This window comes from Bos indicus, chromosome 7 (genome assembly GCF_029378745.1).
Source record: "Bos indicus isolate NIAB-ARS_2022 breed Sahiwal x Tharparkar chromosome 7, NIAB-ARS_B.indTharparkar_mat_pri_1.0, whole genome shotgun sequence".
In the NCBI taxonomy this organism is placed as follows: Eukaryota; Metazoa; Chordata; class Mammalia; order Artiodactyla; family Bovidae; genus Bos; species Bos indicus.
In genome coordinates, this window is record NC_091766.1 from 22771188 (window position 1) to 22796657 (window position 25470).

The 25470-nt window shown below is 37.1% G+C and overlaps 1 protein-coding gene across 10 annotated transcripts in view; it reads left to right on the forward strand.

The window, feature by feature from the left end:
* The window catches only part of RAPGEF6 (Rap guanine nucleotide exchange factor 6), a 227846-nt gene that overhangs the window by 192472 nt on the left and 9904 nt on the right, over positions 1 to 25470 (forward strand). For 7 of the 10 annotated variants that reach the window (XM_070792033.1, XM_070792038.1, XM_070792035.1 and 4 more), the window contains 6 exons: positions 6252 to 6463; positions 10879 to 11002; positions 13283 to 13306; positions 16521 to 16741; positions 18311 to 18502; positions 20927 to 21064. In XM_070792033.1, coding sequence (XP_070648134.1) covers positions 6252 to 6463; positions 10879 to 11002; positions 13283 to 13306; positions 16521 to 16741; positions 18311 to 18502; positions 20927 to 21064 — 911 coding nt within the window. Of the gene's footprint in view, positions 1 to 6251; positions 6464 to 10878; positions 11003 to 13282; positions 13307 to 16520; positions 16742 to 18310; positions 18503 to 20926; positions 21065 to 23866; positions 24573 to 25470 lie in introns of those variants that run through there. The other 3 variants (XM_070792042.1, XM_070792043.1, XM_070792034.1) reach the window with 3 other exon arrangements.

The following is a 25470-nucleotide window of genomic DNA, read 5'->3' on the forward strand; positions in this document are numbered from 1 at the left end:
TGCTTGTAAGTTTTCTGCTGAAAAGTTTACTGATAGTCTAATGGGAGTTCCCTTGTAAGTTACAATCTTCTTTTCTCTTGCTGCCTGTAGAATTCTTTCTTTCATGTTGACAGTTTTGTTATAATGTGTCTTGGAGAAAGTTGTCTTGGATTGAAATAATGGGGTAATCTGTTAGGTTCATGAACTTGGATGTCGAGGCCTCTTCCCAGGTTTGGAGATTTCTCAGCTGTACCTCTTTAGTGGTCTTCTTTCTCTTCCCTTCTCCCTCTGGAACCCCAAGGGTTTGTATCTTGGCTGTTTTGAGTTTTCTTCCATAATGGTTTCCCAGCTTTCTTCATTCTTTTTCTTTTTTCTCTTCATTGGCTTTCTTCATTTTTTTTCTTTTTTTCATGCTTTTTTCTCCTCACTCTGAGTTATTTCAAAGTTCCTATCATTTATCTCAGTGATTTTTCCTTCTCTTTGGTCTACTTGATGTTGCTATTCTCTATTGCAATTTTTTTCATTTCATTCACTGAATTCTTCCATTCCAGAATACTCTTTTGGTTCTTTCTTTTGATGTCTGTATTTTGATTATATATTGTTTTTCTGATTTCATTGACCCATCTTTCTGTTTTCTTATAGCTGATTGAGTTTTCTTAAAACACCTATTTTGAATTCTTTATTAGGTAAATTATGGATTGCTGTGCCTTTGATTACTGGAAGATTATTGTGAACTTTTCGTGATGTCATGTTTCCTTGTTTTTTCATGCTTCAGGGAGTTTTGCCTTGCTTTTTCTGCATTTGAAATTGCTTTCATCTTCTCTAATTTTTATGAATTGCCTTCAGGAGGAAAAAATCCTTTTGTCATTCCTAATACAGATTCTGAGACTTTCTCTCTAGCATTGTGTGGGTACACCTGCTCCAGGCTTCTTGTTCCCTCTTGGGCAGAATGCTGAAGCTTGTATGTTTTCTCTGTATCCTAGGATGTACCATGTCACATGCTGATATGTCTCTTTTATTTTCCTAAAGGTAGTGCTACAGTTCAGATTTGTGGTTTCTTCTTCACCCACAGACTCCAGCCTGTTTTCTGTATGTTTTTCCTCTCTTCCAGAGGTTTCTTTTGGGACCTTTCACAGGAAGCCAGTAGCAGAGGGGTGGAAGGTGTGGGTTTGAGCACAGTGAGCTGCAGGTACTCTTGGGTACATCAGGAGGATTTACAATTGAGGTTTTCCTGTGTCTCCTGGGGAGCTTCCCTGGTGGCTTAGATGGTGAAGAATCTGCCTGAAATAGGAGACCTGGGTTCGATTCCTGGGTTGGGAAGATTCCCCAGAGAAGGGAATGGCAACCCACACCAGTACTATTGCCTGGAGAATCCCAGGGACAGAGGAGCCTGGTTGCCTACAGTCCTTGGGGTCGCAAAGAGTCAGACACAACTGAGCAGCTAACACTCACTTTCTATGTCTTCTGGATGGGCTTCCTGTTGGAATCCAGAGGCGTTAGCAGGCACCTCATTCCTTTAATATCCTTTTGGAATCTTACATGCTACTCTTCTGATCTGTTCCCTCCCTCCCACTCATAGAGATCCCACTTTAGTGCTCTGGATGCTGGAAGAGAGAATAAGTGTCTTTAGCAACACCTCACATGGTTTGAACAGCCAGGCATTCCCAACTTGCTCTCCCTTTTCCCTGTTGGAGAGATCAAGAGCCATCTAGTTTAGGCTTGAGTTATGCTTCCTTGCCTTTTGGCTTGCCTTTCACGAAAAGCAAAGGAGAAAAGGAATGATATACCCATCTGAATGCAGAGTTGCAAAGAGAAGCAAAGAGAGATAAGAAAGCCTTCCTAAGTGAACAATGCAAAGAAATAAAGGAAAATAATAGAATGGGAAAGACTAGAGATCTCTTCAAGAAAATTAGAGATATCAAGGGTACATTTCATGCTAAGATGGCACAATAAAGGACAGAAATGGATATAACAGAAGCAGAAGCTATTAAGAAGAGGTGGCAGGAACACGCAGAAGAACTATATTTAAAAGATCTAATGACCCAGATAACCACAATGGTGGGAATCACTAACCTAGAGCCAGACATCTTGGAGTGCAAAGTTAAGTGGGCCTTAGGAAGCATCACTATGAACAAAGCTAGTGGAGGTGATGGAATTCCAGCTGAACTACTTCAGATCCTAAAAGATGCTGGTATTAAAGTGCTGCACTCAATATGCCAGCAAATTTCGAAAACTCAGCAGTATCCACAGGACTGGAAAAGGTCAGTTTTCATTCCAGTTCCAAAGAAGGGCAATGCCAAAGAATGTTCAAACTACCACACAGTTGTACTTATTTCACATTCTAGCAAGTAATGCTCAAAATCCTCCAAGCTGGGCTTCAACAGTACGTGAACTGAGAACTTTCAGATATTCAAGCTGGGTTTAGAAAAGGCAGAGGAACCAGAGGTCAGATTGCCAACCTCCATTGGATCATAGAAAAAGGAAGAGAATTCCAGAAAAGCATCTACTTCTGCTTCCTTGACTACACGAAAGCCTTTGACTGCGTGGATCACAACATACCAGAAAATTCTTAGAGATGGGAATACCAGACCACCTTACCTGCCTCCTGCAAAACCTGTGTGCAGGTTAAGAAGCAAGAGTTAGAACCAGACATGAAACAAAGGACTGGTTCCAAATTGGGAAAGGAACATGTCAAGGCTGTGTATTGTCACCCTGCTTATTTAACTTATATGCAAAATATATCACGTGAAATGCCTGGCTGGATGAAGCACAAGCTGGAATCAAGGTTGCTGGGAGAAAGATCAACAGCCTCATATATGCAGATGACATCACCCTTATGTCAGAAAGTGAAGAGGAACAAAAGAGCCTGTTGATGAAGGTGAAAGAGGAGAGTGAAAAAGCTGGCTTTAAAACTCAACATGCAAAAAACTAAGATTATGGCATCCGGTTCCATTAAATTCATGGCAAATAGAAGAGGAAAAGTGGAATCAGTGACAGACTTTATTTTCTTGGGCTCCAAAATCACTGCAGATGGTGACTGCAGCCATGAAATTAAAAGATGCTTGCTCCTTGGAAGAGTAGCTATGACACACCTAGACAACGTATTAGAAAGCAGAGACATTACTTTGCTGACAAAGGCCCGTATAGTCAAAGCTGTGGTTTTTGCAGTGGTCATGTACAGTTGTGAGATTTGGACCATAAAAAAGGCTGAGTGCCAAAGAATTGATGCTTTTGGACTGTGGTGTTGGAGAAGACTCTTGAGACTCCCTTGGACTGCAAGATCAAATCAGTAAATCCTAAAGGAAAATCATCCTGAATATTCACTGGAGGGACTGATGCTGAAGCTCCAATAGTTTGGCCACCTGATGAGAAGAGCCAGCTCATTAGAAAAGACCCTGATGCTGGGAAAGACCAAAGGCAAGAGGAGAAGAGGCCGACAGAGGATGAGATGGTTGGATTGCATCACCAACTCTATGGACATGAGCAAGCTCCGGGAGGTGGTGAAAGACAGGGAAGCCTGGCGTGCTGCAGTCATGGGGTCGCAAAGAATCAGACATGACTGAGCAACTGAACAACAACAACAATAATGCTTCCTTGGGGGAGGAGTGATGCCAACAAAGTCAAGCTGTTCCTATCCCATTTCACTCACACTCTTCTGTTCTCGTCTACTTCAGCGGAGCACTCGAACTTCTCCTTTGGAAACCTGGACTTCACAAAGTTCCTCTTCTCTGAAGGTGACCACCGAAGTCAGTGTTCTGCATATGTTCTCAGTCCATAGCTGAAAGGGGCCAGAACCATTTCATAGTCTCCTCTAGATTCCCCACTCCAAATCTTCCTGCCTGTTACCCAGTACGCTGGTGGGTAAGACTCCTCTCTGGTCCCTTGGTCCATGTTTCTGGGTCCCACTGTTCATGGATAGGGGCTGAGTTTTTGTTGTTGGGATAGGGATGTCTTATGACACTATAATGTTGACATCACTCTCTCTCCTTATCTCCTGATTGAATTTTGTTTTCTAATCATTTCTTAAAAATGCTTTTGGAAATGATATATCCTAAGCATATTCAAAATATTTTTCTGTTGCTTTTGAACTTCGCTATCACTTTATCTGGCTTTAAAGTTCTTTTCTAACATGTTATTTCTTGGGAACCTCATAGATAATTGCTCTACAGCTAGTGTTCCATGTAGTTGTACAGGTTTCAGAGCTTGCTTCCCCTTTTATTTTCTTGTCTCTGAAGTCATTTACCTTACGTGGGTGTTTCTACATCTCATTTAGTTCTGTGTCAGGTTCTCTGAAACTGTGGTACCTATTCTATAGATTAAGTTCTTTTGTTCCTGGATAGTTTTCTCAAATTGTACTTTTGAAGATTTTTTTCAGTTCCATTATTTTTGTTTCCTGCTTCAAGGATACCAATTATATAAATTTTAGATAGCCTTTGTCTTCCATATCCATTATTTTTTCTCTGAAAAGAAAGTGAAAGTGTGAGTCAGTCGTGTCTGACTCTTTTCAACCCCATGGACTGTACCCTGCCAGCTCCTCTGTCCATGGGATTCTGCAGGCAAGAATACTGGAGTGGGTTGCTGTTTCCCTCTCCAGGGGAGCTTCATGACCCAGGGATCATACCCAAATCTGCTGCATTGCAGGCAGAGTCTTTACCATCTGAGCCACCAGCGAAGCCCATTTTCTCTGTCGTTCTCCTCAACTCTGACCATTTCCATTGATTGCTTTTGTCAGTCCTTTTAAGATATTTGCTCAAGATCTTAGCTGTCTTTTTCTTTATGTAGGTTCCAGCATTGCTTTCATTTTTCTGATAGTTGTGGTTTTTCTTCCAATTTTTCCTAAACTTGTTAATTTTTTAAATCAATATATATATTTTCCTAAACTCTTATATCACTTCATTGCTCTTTGTTTACTTTATTAATTCATTTGAATCATGGATACTAGGGTCATTAGTCAGTCCCAGTTTTTATTGTCGGAACATCTTCCTTCTTTATGGTCTGTGTTTTTCCTCATAGCAGCATGTTATGGCTCCTTTATTCATTCCTTATTTTAGAAGGACATGAGTTTTCCTATACCATCTTATCTGCAGGAGATTCATACGGGAGAGGAGCCAGGGAAGTGTTCCAGGCTAGCAGAAATAGAGCTTGTATGTGAATTTTTTTTACCCTTAACTTCTCTCCAGCAAATGGAGATATACAGTTTTCTGGGTGCTTACAACTCAGTTTCTCTCTGCTGTCTTGTGTCACTATTAAACTGCTTCTAGCCAAGATGTTATATCACTGCACACACTGTTTTAAATCTTACTTTCCCTGACATTCCCTGGTGAAGAACAAGAGTCCAGCCCCTTCCTAATTCTATCAGTCTATGGACCCTGCTTTGTTGTTCCAAATAGGGGATTGCTGGTTTTGCCTTTGGAGTAAGTTACCTGCTTTGGAGCGCTATGGTTTACAGCTTTCATTGAAATCTTCCGCTGCAGGCCTCCTTTTTCAGCATTTTGCATACTTAGATTTGACTTGACTATTTTTTGATAGCCATTCTGTTTAGGAGTTACAGATATCTCTTAAGTTTTGGTGGAAATGAAATCTGCATTTCTCTTATTCATCCTTATAGTTTTTGAGATGATTTCTGAGAAACAGAGGAAACAAAGATTTCCTAATTCCACAGTTTAAAATCATAAGTCAAGAGAACATTTTAAATTCTGTGGTAGAGGTAAAAGTCAGGTAGCCGAGAACAAAAGAGGAGACATTGAGTATATAGACACTTGACAGACAACAGGATTAGAACCTATGGAAGTATTGAAATCAGGGACATGAATGGCCAAAATCTCAAAGAAAGAAGGTTTTCAGTCTCAGAACTTGCCTCACTTATATTTATATAGCACTTGTTATCACTTATACCACTTTCAAATAAATAATGTCTCCATAAAATTATTTCTAAGTAAAACATACAAAAACATTGTGATGCTTGAAGTTTATTTTTAAGTTAAATGTATGTTTAATGGATTTACTGTATTTGTCATTTACATGCACCCTTAAAAAAAAGCTATATACAACCATTGGCACATAATGTAGTTCCTTTGAAGCAAGTTTTTCTTGTTTTACAAGATCAAGGAGTCCCTTTTATTTATTATTTTTTTTATGGTTCTACTGTTTATATAAGATGTATCTGCTTATTTTAGCTTCATTCAAAAAAATTGGTTTATACACTTAACCTGACCTGCGTCCTACCTCTCTTGCAAGCCTCTTTTTAATGTTTTTATTCTCATCTTTGGCAGTGGTTTGAACTTGGCATCTGTAGCACGACTCAGAGGTACTTGGGAAAAGTTACCAAGCAAGTATGATAAACACTTCCAAGATCTGCAAGACCTTTTTGATCCATCCAGAAACATGGCAAAATACAGAAATATTCTTAGTAGTCAAAGCATGCAGCCTCCAATTATTCCACTCTTTCCTGTTGTCAAGAAAGATATGACATTTCTACATGAAGGTATTTTAAAGTTACTTGAAAATTAGCATGCTTAACTTCAGCTAATTCTACAGAATTATAATGTATTTAATATATTTTTCAGTCTATTGATTATAAGTCACTAAAAGCTTTACCCAATTAAATGTAGTAAATCTTAGGAAAAACCCACATTATTGATAAGAACAGATGTTGGTGTTTACCCAATGCAATTCACACACAACCAAGATCAGACTCCCAACTTCTTTTTTTAGTTACTGAACACAAACAGAAAAGTACCGCAAACAAGTGAACAACTTAATGGATTATGACAAAGCAAACACCCAGGCAACCAACACCCAGTCAAGAAAAAACATTGCCTCCCTCCCAGCAGCCCCACTTGTGCCCCTTTCCAGTTACCACCTTCATCTTCCCTAAAGATACTTGTGTTGACTTCTAATACGATGGTTTTACCTGTTCTCGAGCTTTATGTATCCACAGAGTATATTTGTTTTTTTAGTTTTTGGTTTGGCTTCTGGATTATTTTGGTGAACATTAGACTTGTGTGATGAGATTCTTGCATGTTTTTGAGTGTAATTGTAATTCATTATTCAAAACTATTTTGACATTGCATTACATAAATGCGATATAGTGGATTCATTCAATCTGTTGATGAGCATTTGATAGTTTCCACTGTTTACTCAATACAAATAATGCTGCTGTGAATATCCTTTCACATATCTCATAGTACACATGCATTTTTGTTTGATATAATTCACAGTGAAATTTATAAATATTCATACAGTCAACTTGGGGAGACAGTTTGGTGTTAATCTACTGAAGTGGAACACTGGCAGTGACATGAGCATTCTTATTGTTCCTCGCTGTCTCCAGTACCTGGTCAATTCATTCTTTTTATTTCTACCCATTTCAGTAGGTGTGTAATTATATCTTGATGTAATTTAATGTTCATTTCTCTGATTACTAATGTGTCTGGACACCCTTCTGTATATTTATTTGTCCTCTTTTATCCATTCAGTTTGATTTCTTGCCTATATTTCATAACGTTCTCTTTCTGTAATACACCTTTTAAGGATTTTGTGTAAGTCCTATATGTATATATATATAGTATGACTGCCTTTGGCTCTTTTAAGATTATCTTCTGATGAACAACACGTTTTGAGTTTTAAAAACCTAATTTATTAGTCTTTTGCCATGTAGTCTCAGTTCAGTCACTCAATTTTGTCTGACTCTTTGACCCCATGGACTGCAGCATGCCAGGCTTCCCTGTCCATCACCAAACCCTGGAGCTTGCTCAAACTCATGTCCATTGAGTCAGCCGTGTAGTTTATACTCCTCTTAATTGTTTTTTTGTGAGTGGTATTTGTCCTCCATTAACTTGCTGACTACACACTATTTTGCTAATTTTCTAGTGTTACCCTATACATTACAACATTGATACTTGCCGATACTACTTTGAGTAGTATCCATTAGTACTTTTCTGTGTGTCAGGCAGTGCAAGAACTCAGACCATTCAAATACCCATTCTCTCACCTCTCGATTTATATACAGTTGTTGCCATGCTTTTAAATCCCACTTGGTACTAATATTGTTTAGTAAAGTCGATATTTATTTAGTGTGATGATATTGTTACTGTTTTTTCCCCTTCCTGAATTTCAAAGTTTGCCTATGGTTGAGGATTTTTCTCCTTGTAAGAACACTGATTATTATTTTCTTATGTGCAAGTCTATTGGTGATAAAATCTTAGTTTTTGTTTATCTGAAAAAATGTCTTTAATTAATATTCATTCTTAAGGCACAATTTTGATTGGCAGTTATCTTTCAACATTTTAAGGTAACAGAAATATCTCCTGACTTCCACTGTTATTTTTAGAAGTCAACTGTCAGTCTTATTTGTTGTTCCTTTGACAATAATCTACCCTCCTTTAATAGCTGCTTTAAAATATTCTCTTCTCTCTATCTCTGTTTTTCTCTAGCTTTGCTATTATACGACTTTGATTTTGTCTCACCTGGATATTTTTATTTATTCTGGAATTTTCTTCTAGCCTAATATCCAATTTTAAAATTATTTCTTCAACTATGTCTGACTTACTGTTAAATTCAACAGCATATTCCTTATTTCAGTTATTGGGCTTTCCCCCCAGATTTACAATTTAAATTCATTTCTTCATGTTTTCTACCAGAGTTCTCAGAGTTGTTTTTTATAACCTTGCACATATTCACCAGTTACTTTAATGTCTGTCTCTGCTGCTGCTGCTGCTAAGTCGCTTCAGTCGTGTCCGACTGTGCGACCCCGTAGACGGCAGCCCACCAGGCTCCCCCGTCCCTGGGATTCTCCAGGCAAGAACACTGGAGTGGGTTGCCGTTTCCTTCTCCAATGCATGGAAGTGAATAGTGAAAGTGAAGTCACTCAATCATGTCTGACTCTGTGCGACCCCATAGACAGCAGCCCACCAGGCTCCTCCGTCCATGGGATTTTCCAGGCAAGAGTACTGGAGTGGGGTGCCATTGCCTTCTCCGTGTCTGTCTCTAGTAACTCCATAATCTAGGTGTTATTTTTTTTTAATGAGTCTTTCTGTTGTCTTTTTTTTCCCCTTGCATTTCAGTCATATTAAATTTTCACCAAATGTACCTGGTTATTTTTGGCCAGGTGGATGTTGTATATAAAAAAATTACAGAAATAATCTAGAATTTTGGACAATATTCTGTTTCTCCAGATAGAATTAAAACTTGATTCTGCCAGGCAGCTAGGAGTGCTAGCAATCCAAAAATCACTTTAAACCATTTCACATTTTGAGATAATGTAACACTGAACTTTTATCCAGTCTACGTTTTGTTGGGTGGGTGGGTGGGTAGGTGGGTGTGGGTGTGTGTGGGTGTGGGTGTGTGTGTGTCTTAAAGATCCCAACCCGAAGAATTGAAGATTTATCTAGACTTAAGTTGTTCTCTAACTTCAAAAGTCAGGGTGGCACTGCTCAGTTTTTCAGCTCATGGTCACCTTTTCTGAAATCAGCAGAGGCCTGTAGGTGGAGCACTGGAAATGCTAAATTTGCCACACATCTTCATTATTTCTTCAGATCCTCACTGCCTTGACAGTTTTTTTAATGACTCAACGTATTTCTTCTATTTTTGTTGAACTTTTCGAACTGTTCTCGGTGTGTTGTACCAATTAACTAATTATACTGCCCCTAATTTCATTATTACTTCTTTTTCTTAAGAAAATATTACTAGAGACTTCAAATATATTTTCTTACATGTTCCCTCAAAACATGTTTATATGACTTGAAAGTATTTTGCATTGTCATTTTGTTTCCAACTCATTTTGAGACCCAGAACAGTTTATATGTCCAGTAGATAGGTACCATTTACTACAAAGAGGGAGCCCACGTGTGTTCAGACCCATGTGGTTTTCCATCTTGGCTTCAGGGACTTGGTGTTCCACAGAGATACCTTGGGGCCCACCATGGGAAATAAATAGGGTCACACCAAGTGTTAAAGACAGGTGTGGAAAAAAGACAGTTAGATTACCCTTTGAACATATGATTTTTTGCCTTGTGGTTTGAACTGCGTAAGCCCACATCTGGGCTAAGTCTGGTGTCATTCCTGTTCTTGTCAAAGAAAAATAGACCATTTTGAAAGTTGTATGAATTTTTTTCTCAGAGAACTACTTAATAAAACAAACAAAAATTATGTAACTTATGAACAATCAAATTTGTATTTAATGATTAAAGTGATGATTGTAAATTCAAATTCTGGGGAAGGGCATGTATATGGTAGACTTGAAGATGTCTGTCCCTATGAGCCATCCGTCTCTTAATTTTAACTAGTTATTACCACTTGGAAAACAGACGTGCTATTATTTAATCCCCCACATACCATCCGCTCTCTTTTTCTTCCACATAAGGCAGAAATTCTTATTTTCATGGGATGTCTTCCACTTTTTAAGTGTCCACAACTGATTTTACAATTTTTTAAATCATTGTAAACCGTAGCAACCATACTGGACTAGGTAAGCCCAAAGGTCACTCTTGATGACCCCTGGTGGAAACCTAAGTTTTCAAGTGGTTACTAACTTTGCTGCCAAAAAACTAGATGCAGGTACCTGCCTGAGTGAGCCGAGCGTCTGGAGAGCTAGCACTGAGGGCTGCACTTTACTAGGTGTGCCTGCAGTGCAGTGAAGAGGTGGCTTTTAGAAGCTATGCACAGTTTATCACTTTCCAATGTTCGTAATCATTATTCCCGTGGAGTATAATTCCTCCCATTAGGTCATTCCTTGGGAGCAGGATTAAACCATATATGGGTTTATCAATTCTTAAAACCAAAAAGTGGCAGTTTGATAAAGGTTCTGATTTGTGCCTCCAGGAATAATGACTTGACTTCTGCTACCTTTGTATAGATATTTTAATTGGGGGAGTTAAAAAAATTACTTTTATCCTATAGGAAATGATTCCAAAGTTGATGGTTTGGTAAATTTCGAGAAACTCAGAATGATTGCCAAGGAAATTCGTCAGGTTGTTCGAATGACTTCTGCTAACATGGATCCAGCTATGATGTTCCGACAGAGGTATGGCATTGAAGTGTGTAAGTGTTACAGAGTGGCATTGAAAGTGATCTTTTTCACTTATTGACCATCTGCCTTTTATTGTGCGCTGTATTAAGTGCTTTATAGATGTCAATCTCAAATAATAGTGTATTATAAAAACCTTTAAAGGTTGGTAGTATTGGCCTGCCCTTTACATACAAAGAAACTGAAACTCGGAGCAGTTAGATAATGTGTCCAGGATGACATAAATTGCTGAGATTTGAACCCTACTTCTCTCTTAATTTTTTTGAGTACACAGATAGTTCTGTATTGTTCGTAAAATGTCATCTAACTTAAATATAAGTAAGTTGCTGATCTTTACTGCAGTTATTAGAGAAAACAGACACTTTCATCTGGTTCTAACCAAATGTGTGAAGTATTAGTCTGCATGTCTTTGATTTTTATTGAATATTTTTAAAGTTCAATATCTATATAAGTTCTACTTCATTTGTCTAAAATATATTCCTTTGTCTCAAGTTATGGTGCTTATGTAAATTCTTTAGCAGTTTAGAAAGTGCAGAGTTAAGGATACTGTATCTTTAATAAAAATGAAAATATTGTGTTCACTATTAACCTGATCTTCTTTGAATGCTTTTTATTTATTTATTTATTTTTTTGTGAATGCTTTTTAAAATTCACCTTTCATGTAGTAACAAATGCCTCCTCAAATTATATAAAACTTAAAGTAAATTATTTTTCCTAGTAATTTTTAGGATGAAAAGATACTAGGGTTTTAATTTTTTATCTGATTTTCTTCTAGGCCTGTGTGTATAGCTTTAGTACCTAAGGGCTTTAAAAACGAAATGTTTGCCAGAGCAGGCACAATTTCAGTGGCTTAAAAGAAATAGAGTCTACTAAAGAAACAAAAAGAGATGGAATTGTTGTAACCGGATGGAATCAGCATATGTCAGGGTTGTTTTCTGAATTTTTGTTTTGTTTAAACCACAGTTCAGAAGTCTGTTTTTAGGAGTAGTTGACCTGATGGTTGCTCTAGTTTAGAAATTCTCCAAATATGAAAGAAGGAGTGTGTCATATCTCCTCTTCCCTACCCAGTTGCACACCTGAGAATCACTGCATGTAATGAGAGGTGCCATTGCTCGGCAGTGTAGAAGCAGAAGAATTAAGAACCAGGGACCAAAGCAAACCTGCAGGATTTGTTTGTTTCTTTGTTTCTAAGTTTTTGTTTTTGTTATATGTGCCTGTACAGTGGCTCCACCATTCCCTTTTACCTTACACAGACATCCGTCTACTCATGTATTTTAGCACCCTGGTTCCTGAATGAATTTGTGAGCCTGCCAGCCCAGTTGATAATTTTCTGAGTACCAGCCGTGCCTCAGAAATGAGCAAAGAAGGAAATCAATAAACTTGACTGTTCCCTTGAATGGTCTAGCCTAGAGTAGATACAGTATAGGAAAAAATAAAACATTTATAGTTAGATTAGACTGAACTTTGCTTAAATTGATTTTGTCAGCTAGTACTGAAACATGTAGCTTTCTTTAAGCAAGTATTTGGCCATTTTGGTGATACATATTATGTAGTGTGGACAGTAGTCAGTGTGCTGACTGAAGAAACAGATTGGGGCTGGCCACAGCTGGAGCTTATTGAGTACAAGTCTGGGATATGCTCAGACCAATCAGGTGGTAGAGAGGAGAGGGCCAAAAAAATGAGAATAAAAATGTTATAAAGAATCTTGATTCAGCCCAATTATAGTATAAGGAGATACAGGAGTGTACAGATTTTCATGATATATTTATACTTAAATTTTAAGTTGGCTTTGGTTTGTTCAAAATTTCTTGAACAAATACATAGAGAAATTTCTGCACTTAAAAATGAAATTATAAATCTTTATGTTCCTTGTAATTTCATTGTCTCACTTAAATGAATGGCTCAAAAATACCTTTGAAAAAAATTCAGAAGTTCTATTCTTTCTTTTAAAGTTTCCCTGGAAACTTGTAATAAATATTTTCTGTTAAGCTTTGTTATTAACATAAGCCTCTAAATTAATTATGTATTAAAAACATAATTGGTCTAAAAGCACACTTTTAAATATTGTGGACTTTTTTGGCCTTCAGTACATGTCATAATTCATTTTACCACCTTGTATTCCATTAAAGTCATTTTACTGTTAAGCTACCATTTTTTTCTAGTAAAATTTTTCTGTTCTGTTCTGTCTCCATAGTTTCTCTGACTTTCAACTGTTGTCTTTTTTCTGTGCTTTCCTATTCAAACACACGCTTCAATGTTTGTGGCTCTTGCTTACAGGAAGAAGAGGTGGCGGAGTCTGGGGTAAGTGTAGAGATGAATGCAACTGGAATGAAGGTTGCTCAACTCTTAACGTATACTGCATCCTTTTCATTAATGCACGCACGTAAAATAGCATGTGTTCTATTAACCCTGTCAACCTACATTCCTGACAAATGCCTTTTGCTAACAAGGAGAAAATAGTGGTAGAACTAGCTTTTTTCTCCCTTTACTTTTCCATTATTGACATCCCTTAAGTCCCTTTTAGATTTTAATTTAGCAGGGTCAGTTATATGATGATGATAGCATATATTGTTGTATGCTTCCTATATACTTCTCTAAGCACTCTATATAAACTTGAATTCTATAGCTGCTCTGTGAAATAGATACTGGTATTCCCATGGTACAAATGGGGAAGACAGAATTGTCCTAATTCCTAGAGCTCACTATAGTGGATTCTAATTCATTATTGGTGATAGTCTGATTCCAGAGTCCACACCGTTTTATTCACATGCCATATTTATAAAAATAAATATTTAAGTGAATTAAAATGGATAAGAAAGTTGTTTATAAAGGGTACATTTTCCATCAGCTGCAGCCTTTATCCAAACTATACTATAGAATTGAGATAGTAAGTAATTGAAATAGAAGATTATTTTAATTTCTCAGATCCACTAATACTATGAGATATACAGCATTGATAGAATTTTATTTTAAATTCCTACCACTTTTAATTAAAGGCTCCCTTACCTCTCTTTAAACTGAAATAGATTCAGAAAATGACACCTTTTGTTTTTCAAGTAGTTTCAGATCTCCGCTTACAGGTCTGTCATAGTTAGATATCTTATAAGTCATATATCTAGTCTTTTCAATTTCAGTTGAAGGAAAAGATGGGTTTTGTGGATGAATGGATTAAATAAGAATGTGCTCTTTTAAGATTGCAGTGAATCATGAAGTTAGATGCTTTTATAAGACATATATGAAAGATTTTTTGTGAGCCACTTACTTTGAGTCTTGTCTTATTTGTGGTCTTTTGTTTTCTGTTGAAGCTTGGTAAACTTGAATTTTCTACTTTCTTCTTCCCTTCTCTGTGTGTTTTTCATGTGTTTTCTTATATACTGTACATTTATGTCTTGGTCTTTTCTGGTTCTTCTCATTGAAAACAGAAATTGATCCCTAACATTGCTGTGATGAAGAAGAATGGACAGTGTATCTTAGTGGGTATTTGGGGTGTTTGAATGACTTGTGTAACACACTCACTATTCAGCATTTGATTGCATTGTATGATGTTTGCAGACACCGGACATTTTCTTTTTTATATCAAAGCATTTTGAAAGTAGATTAAAAGACATTTCTTTGTCATTTATCATAGTGTTTCATTTATTGAAATTTTGTCTTTATTCTAAATTTCTAGGCTCCTTTGTATATCAACTTAGGTAAAATTATTAAATATTTGTATTAAAATTTGTACTTAAATGTTGGGAGTTGATTTTACTGCATTTCTTTGAATCTAAGACAACATCAGTTGACAGGACCACTACTATTTTATGTACCACTAAGAAAAATCACTGAAATGCCTTCTTAATACTGATAATTTTTTACTTGTTAAGAGTTCTTATATATTTTAGGTGTGCATTTTTGTCACATAACACCTTTTTTGCATTAATAAAAATTAAGCAAATTAAATTGGTTTATGTCTTTCTAAAACTTCTTCCTATTTAGAATATGAATCTTCTGAATCACCTTTAGAGTTGTTAGTTTCTGGGTTTTTTCCCCACGCACAGTATTGCCTTTTGTGCCATCAGATGCATAGGTAATGCCACATTTCTTTAAACAAGCTGTAAAAGAACAAAAAGCTGCTGATGCGGGGCTCTTAGGCTGGCTCTGCAAATAACAGGGCTAGCTTCCTTTTGACACTTGTTTCAGGAATGTTGTTGAACTTCAGAGTCACTATAGCCTTATAATCCTGAAGCCTTATAATTCCTGAAGGTTAAGGGAGTATTCACTAATGCCGTTGGATTTTTTCCAAACTATTCTGCAAATTTTGAAATTTCTGCTGTGTAAGTAGCAACAAACATGTCACAGTTTCTGCCTGACCAGTAACAATTGCAAGTTTCCATCCACTGTAAGACACAGTCTTTTAAAGATCTTAAAATTGTGAAAGAAAAATAACATTTTTTACAGCTTTATTTCACTTAATCTGAAGTGAAAATATTAGGATTTTAGTGTGTTTTTAAAATGAGCTATATGAATACGGAAAAAACAGATTATAAGATTGTGGTCCAGTTTTTAATATCTTTGGGTATTTGGGAGGCTAACTTTGAAAACCCATAGATACCTTCATTATTTTAGAATGGCAACTGCCTTTAAAATAAAAATCGTCTAGAACCTTGTGTTTGCCATCTTTGTTACAAAGGACAAATAGCATTGCAATTCCTGTTTTCCAGTGGTTCTAGATATAGTTATTGTAGAAGAAAGCTTGCTGAAAAGAGTTGTATGTAAAACTTTATTAGCTTGTTTGAATTGTAGTAATTCCTACCCAGCTTGTAGTTCCATCACATTTAGAGGCACTGCAGAAGAAAGATCCCATATCCCCAACCCTAGAAGCCATGTGTTACCTCACCAATTCATATGTGAGTGGAAACATTGAATAGCTTTTTACTGCTGTTTCCCATCTCTGACTATATTGACTTGAATATAAATGGTGTTATTTTTCTTATTGGTTGTTCTCTTTAAAGTTTGGCCAAAATCTGGTTACAGGTAACATTGGAGCGTGCTCAGAGTAGGTCTGCTGTGCACAGAAATGATGATGGCAGTAGCACGTCCAAAGCAGCACATACAACCAGCACTGCTCTAGAAACTCCCGTGCTGAAGAACCCTGGTGCAGAGATCTGGCTCAGGGTGCACTTGCCCAGTTAGGCTCTTGACATATCTTCAGAGTGTGGATGGCCACAGGGCCAAGGAATGCTTTCACTGTCACAATTGTCCTATGGGTTGGAAGGCACCAAACATAGGTCTGATGGAATTTGTTGCTTTGGGGGGAATTGTCAACTTATCCTTTTGAGTTCTTCACTTTGCTGAATCTTGAAACTCAGAACATTGCCATGTGTGACATATTACTTTGCATTAATGCTTTTCATCTTTTAACTCATTTGCATCAGCATGCAATCGCATTAACAGAACAGAATTCTTTTAATCTTCAGTCTGCCGTACTTAATTCGTGTCTTTATAGCCCATTATTGTGATCTTCATCTTACAGGTCACTGAGTCAAGGCAGCACAAATTCAAACATGCTGGATGTTCAGGGAGGTGCTCACAAAAAAAGGGCACGCCGTAGCTCTCTGCTAAATGCCAAGAAGCTATATGAAGATGCCCAAATGGCAAGAAAAGTGAAGCAGTATCTTTCCAGTCTGGATGTCGAGACAGATGAAGAGAAGTTCCAGATGATGTCATTGCAATGGGAGCCTGCATATGGTACCTGTAAGTACAAGTTTTCACTTATGTGATACTAAACAGCACAACAAAATAGAAATTTATTTTTCTAGTATTATGGTGAAGTCCCAAGAAAATTAACTTTCGCTCACAAAGGTTTACTGACATACTCAAGCATCATGTCATCATGTTAGTCAGATACTGAATTCTCATCCATTCCTGATGATTTCTCTGTGCAGGAAATGGAGTCTAAATATAGTTCTTTGAAAAGCATTATAAAATCTTAAAGACTGAAACATTATAGAGGAGTCTTTCTCTTTGAGAATGTTCTTACTTTCATCCCTAAATGAAAAGTAAAATAAGTGAAGATTTTCCCTTTTCTAAGAATTTTACAGATATTACCAAGTGAAAAAATACAATAAATTATAGGTATCAGTACATAAGGTAAAAACAAGAAAAATCTGAGCTTTTCTGATATTATTTATGAATAGAAAATGTGATGAACAAAATAGATCCTATTCTCAATACTCATTTTTTTTAATTAAATACAAACAGTAGAATGCCTGTATCTCTGGGTCTAAGACATTATGAGTTGTGAAAGCAGAAATCAAAGATTGTACATCTATTATGAGTATTACTTATCTGGATATGTGATTAAATGTTACACCAGTAGAAATCCCAATATAATACATAGAAATTGATTTAAATGTTGACAGAATATAGGGGGCGGGAAGGTTCAGATTTTCTGTTTCCGTGTTCCTAGTTAATAGGGAGAAATGGCAGTCATCATGAGTTGACCCTGAGATTGGTAAATGGTATAGTATTTGCATAGTAATGGGACAAGTATGTCAATAGAGTAGAAAAGAAAACGGAAATACAACTAAGTATTGTTTTTAAAATTCAGATTCACAATTAATTTTCAAATGTAGGGTAATGAGACATTCAGTAAATGTTGTTATAAAAACAATATATTGAACACTTCTAGCAAATTTGGTATTCCTGTGTATAGCTGTTGAAATAATTTCACTTCCTCAATACCTACTTATTGAACATCTGTTGTATCACTGAACACATAGGGATACAGTTGTAAACAAGATATACCATCCTTATAATCTTGTTAGTTATAGCCTTGTGGAGGGAAGAGGCATTGATTGATTAATTGCACAGATAATTGTATTATAATTATCAGTGCTGTGAAGGAAGGATACAGGATGTCTTGAGAACAAACAGAGTGTGGGTTATTGCGGAAGCTGGATCATGCAGGGTCTAATAGACCTTGCTTTAAGGATTTGTGTCTTTATCCTGAGAGCAGTGGCAAGTCATCTGAAGGTTTGTGCAGGGCATTTGTAGAAGGAAAGTAGCATTATCAGATCAGATTTTCATGATGGAAGAGCCATCATGCTGATGTATGGAGAATGGCTTGAAGGCATGCTAGAATTGATAGAGTGAAGAGAGCATTTCAACAGTATAAATGAGAAGATGTTAATTGCTTGAGTCTCAAGTGCTTCAGGGCTTTGGTGCACACATGCCCAAGTTTAGGAGCCACACCACGAAAACGTCCCACATAACTTTGCCTTATAAAGTACAGAAGTATGTTTTGTTACTCTCTCCTATTAGTGACCAAGAATTTAAATGAGAAAAAATCAATGAAGTCATCAGAAATGTCTCCGGTGCCACTGAGGTCAGCTGGCCAAACAACTAAAGCTCATTTGCATCAGCCTCATAGAGGAAGCCAGGTGCTTCAGGTGCCAGCTGTAAATTTGCACCCTATCAGGAAGAAGGGCCAAGGAAAAGACCCTGCCACCCTGAGTGAGTATACACAATTAATACTGCATTCGTTTAACTGAAATTGCCAGGCGAGTTAGATTGGAAAGTAATTATAAATGCTTTGGAGATCTGCTATCATGGTTTGTGTAATATAAGCAGCACTCATGAGTCAAGAAATGCTTCATTTTGCCTATAAGTCTTTGATGACTGCATGCATGTTTTAAACGTTGATGTGAGAATTCCTATAATATCAACCAAAAACTTATTTTTACTTGGGTACCAAGGGCATACTGCATTTAGTGGTCTATATACTCAGTTATCTAATGAAAATGCAACCTATGAGAATGAAATTGCTTATTTCTTAAAAAAAAAAAAAAAGTTGGTTTTACATTAATGACCACTTATGAAAACCTAGCTAGGAAACAAGAAAGAAGCAAGGGTAAAATACACAAAGGATAGGCCATGCTCTTTTTTCCTCTGTTGGACCATGTAGACGTTGTTCAAATTACTTTCATTACTTGTTCTAGCAGTATCACTATTTTAGCTTCCAGGTGGAAAGCTAGATGAGGTTTGGTTCCCAGTATTATTATTTAGCCCATGCATTATACATAGAACATACTCAGTAGAACCTTGAGAATTTAACTTGATTTTGCTTTGAAATCCAAAGGCAAATAAGGAATTCCCCTTCCTTTGCCAGATTTTCAGTCTGGTGATAAAGATATTCACATAAATAGATAACTTCAGTATATGTGATGTGTCCACTATTATGGCAGGAGCATGTATAGAACATAGAAAAGAACAAAAGAGAGGGGACTCGTAGAGTTGAGAGAGGTAAGACAGTGCTCCAGAGAAGACTTTGGAGGTTACACCTAAGCAGAGTATTAAAGGTTGACTAGGAAGGAGGTAATTAGGCAAAAATTCCAGAGAAGTTGCTTCAGGCAGAGGAAGAATTTGATAGCTACGTGGAGCTACAGGTGGTTTACTCTGAGTACAAAGCTGCAGAGTGTTGAGGGACAATAATAATTAATGCTAACACTTAGAGAACACTTACTGAATGCCAGACACAGTTCCAAGTGCTTTTACTATTTTATATATATATGTTCATTGAATTTTAAGAACTCTAAAGATAAAGAATACTCTCATTCCATAGTCAAAATAACTTAAAGCACCCTCAGTAAGAGATGGAACTGGAAGTTGAGCTCAGGTTAACTGGCTCAAAGTCCTTACTTTTAACACTGTACTAAACAGACAGTGTCCCAGGATGAAGAGAAGTCAAGTCATAGACATGCCAAAATTAGAACATGGCATGCTGAAGGAAAGTTGTCAATAGATACCTATAGGAAGCAGTTTGAGCAAGGCAAGGGTCTGGTCCAGTTTATGTTTGAGGAGCTCTATAGTAGGAAAGTGGTGTGAGATTGGAGATGGGGAGTCTAAGTGGAAAGCTGATGTAGCAATGGGAAGGTGACCAAAACCTGATCTAGTTTGGTGACTGTGGATATCAAGAGAAAATTGGATGCAAAATGGGTGTAGTTGATCTGCTGATGAGAATGAGAAATGGGAATAGTCTAACTCTGATTTCTTACTTGGACGTCATCACCTATGAGGCAGAATAATTTGTACCAGGTAGCCATCTTCCTTCTTCCTGTAATATGCCTATTAGTTATATGATAAATATATTAAAATGGCACTTCACTAAAAGTAGTGTGAGTATACCAAGTTTTAAATTTTTTCAGTATTAAAGGAATGCTTGTTACTATGCTGAGTACTCATCAGAGTTGGGCTTTCTTTACTGGTTCAACAGTGAAAACATTGGTAAGGTTGACCTATGCCAAAAAGGACCAGCTGTTGGACAAGAGTGATGACAGAACTTTGCAGGAATGTTTCCAGTAGGCTCCATACTCTTTTTCTATAAATTGATGATTCTTTCTGTTGTCTACTTCTCTCCTGTAGTGTGAATTTAGTGCTCTTGAAAAGGGCTGGACTGGCAGCCCTGCAGCTGCTTCTGTATACCCACAGCACAGATGCACCACAGGTAGTGACAGTGCCAACATCCCTCCGCTGCCCCTGCCACATGCCTCGCCCTGACTTGGAGAGGCCACCTCTAGAGGGGAAGGAAGAGTCTGAATCCATGCATTCTCTATTGAGACTTCCAACACGTGTGTCAGTGGTGGGGGGTGGCACACTATACCCAGACTGTTAAATCCATGTCCCTTATGCCACAAAACAAGCAAGGAAAGAGCTATTCTAATCTGATCTGTGTGACTGGCTGAATTTGAACAAATGACCTAGAGGTGAGAATCTCTGTGTGCCATTACCCAGTCATGTAGTCCCCGTTTGTCATTTACGCATTTCAGTTGACTACACTAGCCATTGTGCATCGTGGCTTTAGTTATGTAGTAATTTAGGCAACTGTAGACATTTTAATTGTGAAGTGATGCTTATTTACCTCTTTGATTTTATTTTTAGGTACAGGTTTACCTCAGAAAATTTTAGGAACAGCTGAAGAAGTAAGTGGTGGTAAGAAACACACAGAAGACACCGTTTCTGTGGCATCATCCTTACATTCCAGCCCTCCTGTGTCTCCACAAGGTTCCCCCCGCAAAGGTGAGGGAAAACAATTTGAGCTCTTGTTAACACCAGACAACACTGTGGGGCACATAGTTTGCTTTTGGTCTGTAGTAGTAATATTTAGAAAGTGTGAAGAAAAGTGAAACTCATAATACCTCCTGAATTTTCATGTTTGGGATTGAATTATTCAGATGGCTTCCAGGTATTATGCAGCATGGAGCTAGGACTCCTGCATTCAGAGTGTGGTCCTCCTTTGGTAGAGGACAAGCGTAGATAAGAATGAAGGCAGAAGTCAGGTGTTTTGGTCTGTGCAGATTCTTGATGTTGTTATTCAAATTACCAATTAATTCAAATAATTCTATGAAGTTTTTTAAAGTAAGAATTTCTTTAGGAAATTGTTTATAACCCATTTACAAGATTTAGGAAATGAAACTAATATTTAGGGTAATACATTCCTTTCTTTCTAATGTAGTGTTACTGCTACCTTTTTATTAATCAAAATTTACAATAATCTGTACAGTACCCTTGTGGATTTTTACATTTATACTAATATAGAACCTCTTGAGTTAAAAAAAAACGTGAAATTTCTCTTGTTTATTTACCTATATTTTAATAATTCAGACCGAGGCTTTGCTCTTTTTTTTTTCTGACTAGCCTGGGTAGTATGAATGTAAGTTGCCATTTCACACCAGCTCCAAATGTAGCATTCTAAATAATGTGTATGTTTCTTCCATTGGCCCCTCCATATTCTCTGTGTACCCTGGTGAAAAGACTCCTTAGTTTCCTTAACTGGAAACTAGTTGAATTGGATTTGGTGTATATGCATGAACATGACTTGTGGGAATTTCACAGATGTAAAAGATTTACATCTTTGAATAATCACAGTACAGAACAGTACATGGTCTGAGGGAGGGCAAGGTTACGAATTCTAGCAGGAAAACTTCCAGAGCTTTCCTTAGCTCCTGTGTTCTAAGTTTGCTTTTACTTTTGAGGGTTCCTTTTTATTTTTGCTACCTCTGTGACAGCAGTGTGGTACAGTGATGTCAGACCTTAGTTTGATTCCTGACTCTGTCCCCGGTCATAGCTGTGTTACTATAAATAACAGATTTATAAGGTCAGGTCTTCAGTCTGTAAGAAGGGATAGGGACCACCTATTTTAGGGACCTTATTTAAGATTTAAATGAAATAAAACCTGTAATGCCTGATAGATAGATGGTGGGTGTTTAGTAAATTGGAATTTCTCTTCTTTATCACTGCTGCCACACCAGGGCAATATAACTCCATTACTGACCTTCTTCACATAGCTGAGACTGGCTAGAATTTTCTTTCAGATTTTACTAAGAAAAACTTAGTAAAAATCACGTAGGACATATAAAAGTATTCATAATAGATGTGTTTATAAAGCACAGTTTTCTATTCCGGTTGTGTGTAGCTTGTATATGATTTAGGAAAATACACAGATCTCTTTCCTCTCCTTACTGTGTGTGTTTCCTATCCAAAGTATCCCTTGTGTGTGTGTGAAAGCACTCGTCACTCAGTCGTGTCTGACTTTTTGCAACCCCATGGACTGCAGCCTGTCTGGCTTCTCTGTCCAAGGAATTCTCCAGGTAATACTCAGATGGGTAATCAGGTCCCAAGGATTGGGGCTGGGAACAGTGCCTTATTCACACACATGGTCCAGATGAACAGTGTTCATATGCTTTTAATGCTCTTTCAGGAACACCTGTACACCCTCCAGTGGTCTCATTATAGACAGTTCTCTAACCAGGAAACTAGTTGAACTGGATTTGGTGTTTTATGCATCAGTGTGACTTGAGGGAAGAGGTCAAGAACAGGAATTTCCCCACTGCTTTTATTCCCAACAGAAATCCATTTTAACCACTGGAATAGAGAAGTCTTCTCTCTGTTGTGTCTTTCAGTGGGTGGCCAGCAATTGAACATGATATTTATAGATTTGTGACCATGATATTTATAGATTTGTGAGAAACATAGTAATGTTTTAAAGTCTTAGAAATCTGAAGAAAGTCTTTTCTTCAAAACTATTTCTGGTGGTTTATTTCCATAGACAGATTTTTGCCAGTGGTCAGTGATTGAACAAAAATGCCATTAAACTAAGAATATGTTATTAGACTCTGTTCTTGGTTCTTGCTATACTTTGAAATAGTTCTTTGTTTTCTAACAATTGAGAAAATAAGCCGATTTTTTTTTTTTCAACTAAAAAAAGAGAAGACGCCTACACTCAGGATTTTTAACAGGAGAATTTAAACAAAGAATTGAAAAAGTGAGATGTCAAGAGGCCTTAACCTTTATCTTCCCTGATGCTTAAGGCAGGGAACCTCTCCACCTCGGAGAGAAAACTGGATCGGACATTGTGCTTTATAAATACATGTATTGTGTATTCTGTTTATATATCTTGTCTGATTTTTGCTTCTATACACGATTCAAGTCTAAAAGAAGAAAGAGACTCTGATGAAGTCCTGTCTGATTTTTGTTAGTAGAATCTGCCTGGAAATTCTAGACATAATTACTTTCAAGAAATATTTCTGGTTATTGGGTACTCTTGTCATATTTTAGCTTATGATTTTAGCAGCTTGGGTTACTTTCAGCAGTTTTTTATTACCAGCTTATTCTAATCAAGGTAACCTTTCTCCTGTGTTCTGTCTTGTTTATGCTGTAGAGTTTCCATGTAGTAAAAGTATGTTGTTAGACTTTAATTTTTCAGATATTGTCAAGATGTTAAAATTTTTTGATAGTAAAATGTTATATAAACCAGGTAAATTGTGATTAATTGGAAAGAATTAATTGACCATGACAGGGTTTTTGCATCTCTCCCTCCAGTTGGCAGTATCCTATCTGATCACAGCATCCTGCTGCGCCTCTCAGGGTCTTCCTCATCCCCTCCCCGTGAGTCCAGCACCAACATCAGTGGCCAGAGCTGCCCCGGAATAGGTGGGGTTTACTTGCAAAAGAAAATCCTTCAGATTACCAGGAGCACAGCCAAAAGAACAGACAGGACCGAGAAGGCCACTGAGGAGAATAGAGACAGGACAAGCTGTGACAACACAGCCAGAAAAAGAATGACATCCCCGTTTAGAAGATTTAGGGAAAGAACTCTTTCAAGGGAGAGACTAGCCAACAGCAAAAAAGAGGACGCAGATCACAATCAAGCTACAGAAAGCTGTGAGAAAGTGAAGGATGTTGGAAGCAACATCAAAGATGAGAAAGGGAGTGACATCTTCAATTCAAATAGCCGAGGCAACAGTAACACTTTACACTGCTTCTATACGCGATTCACGTCTAAAAGGAGAAAGACACTCTGATGAAGTTCTTTACTTAATTTTAGTGTGAAATTTGTTTTCATTTATTAATGTAAATGTAACTTAAATTAAGTCATTTGTCAAGGCTGAGGCAGCCAACTACTAAAATACTTTCTCTGAGCATTTTATGGATTAGTATCCTCCAGCAACCAAATCGTATTCATTTAAAGTGCCTTATTTGTATGTATGTTATTTTGCTAATGTTAGTAAACTTAATACTCTCGTTTTCTGTGGTTGGCTTTATTTTCTACTGGTAACAGCTGGGTCTGTGAGTACAGCAAGTAGAGGAGACTTTTTAGGAACCAGTATTTACTTTTACATTAAAACCCCAGTAATGATCTGATCAAAACCTTTGCCTTTACATATGTGTGTTGCTTTCTTATTACTGCAACTACATTATAAGCTAAAGAGAAGTGTTTGGAAGGCAAGAAACTATATAATATCTTGTCCACATAAACTTTTTTTTTTAATTCATCCACTTTTCATATACACTCTGGTCAGAGGAGGAGGAGATAGTCTAACCTGGCAAGTTAAAAAATATATGGGAAACTTGTTTAAAAAAATACAGTTACGATGTCCCACTGCAGACCTCATAAATTTGAATTGCTAGAAATTGGCCCAAGAATGTGTGTTTTAATAAGCCTTCCAGATGATTCTTAGAATTAATTATATTTGAGAAATACTGATCTAACAGACATAGGAATGAAATTATTTTTAAAACAGTAAAGCAAGTCTGTGCCCCAGGATAAAAGAACAGTGACTTTTTCTTTTGAGGAAGAATTTTTTAGTTTTGTTTTTAGTTTACCACATCCATTTTCTTGGTCCTCTTGAAAATTGACGGATCACTTCATGTGGGACACTGAGGAATAGCAGTGATCCCATGATCAGAGAACTGGGGAGGAGTCAAATGATTGGCTTGGCTTGGCGTGTCCTGTGCCTGGCACAAAGCCAGATACATAGATCACACATTTTCTGAGTCTTAATTTTCCTTTTTGAAATAGTTAATGAAACTACTTAATTAGGTTATTGATTAACACATTTTTTGGTTGTTGAACTATGTGTGAGTATAGAGGCTATAGTTTTTGAGATTTCTAGGAGTGGACCCAAAGGTCATGCACCTAGTAG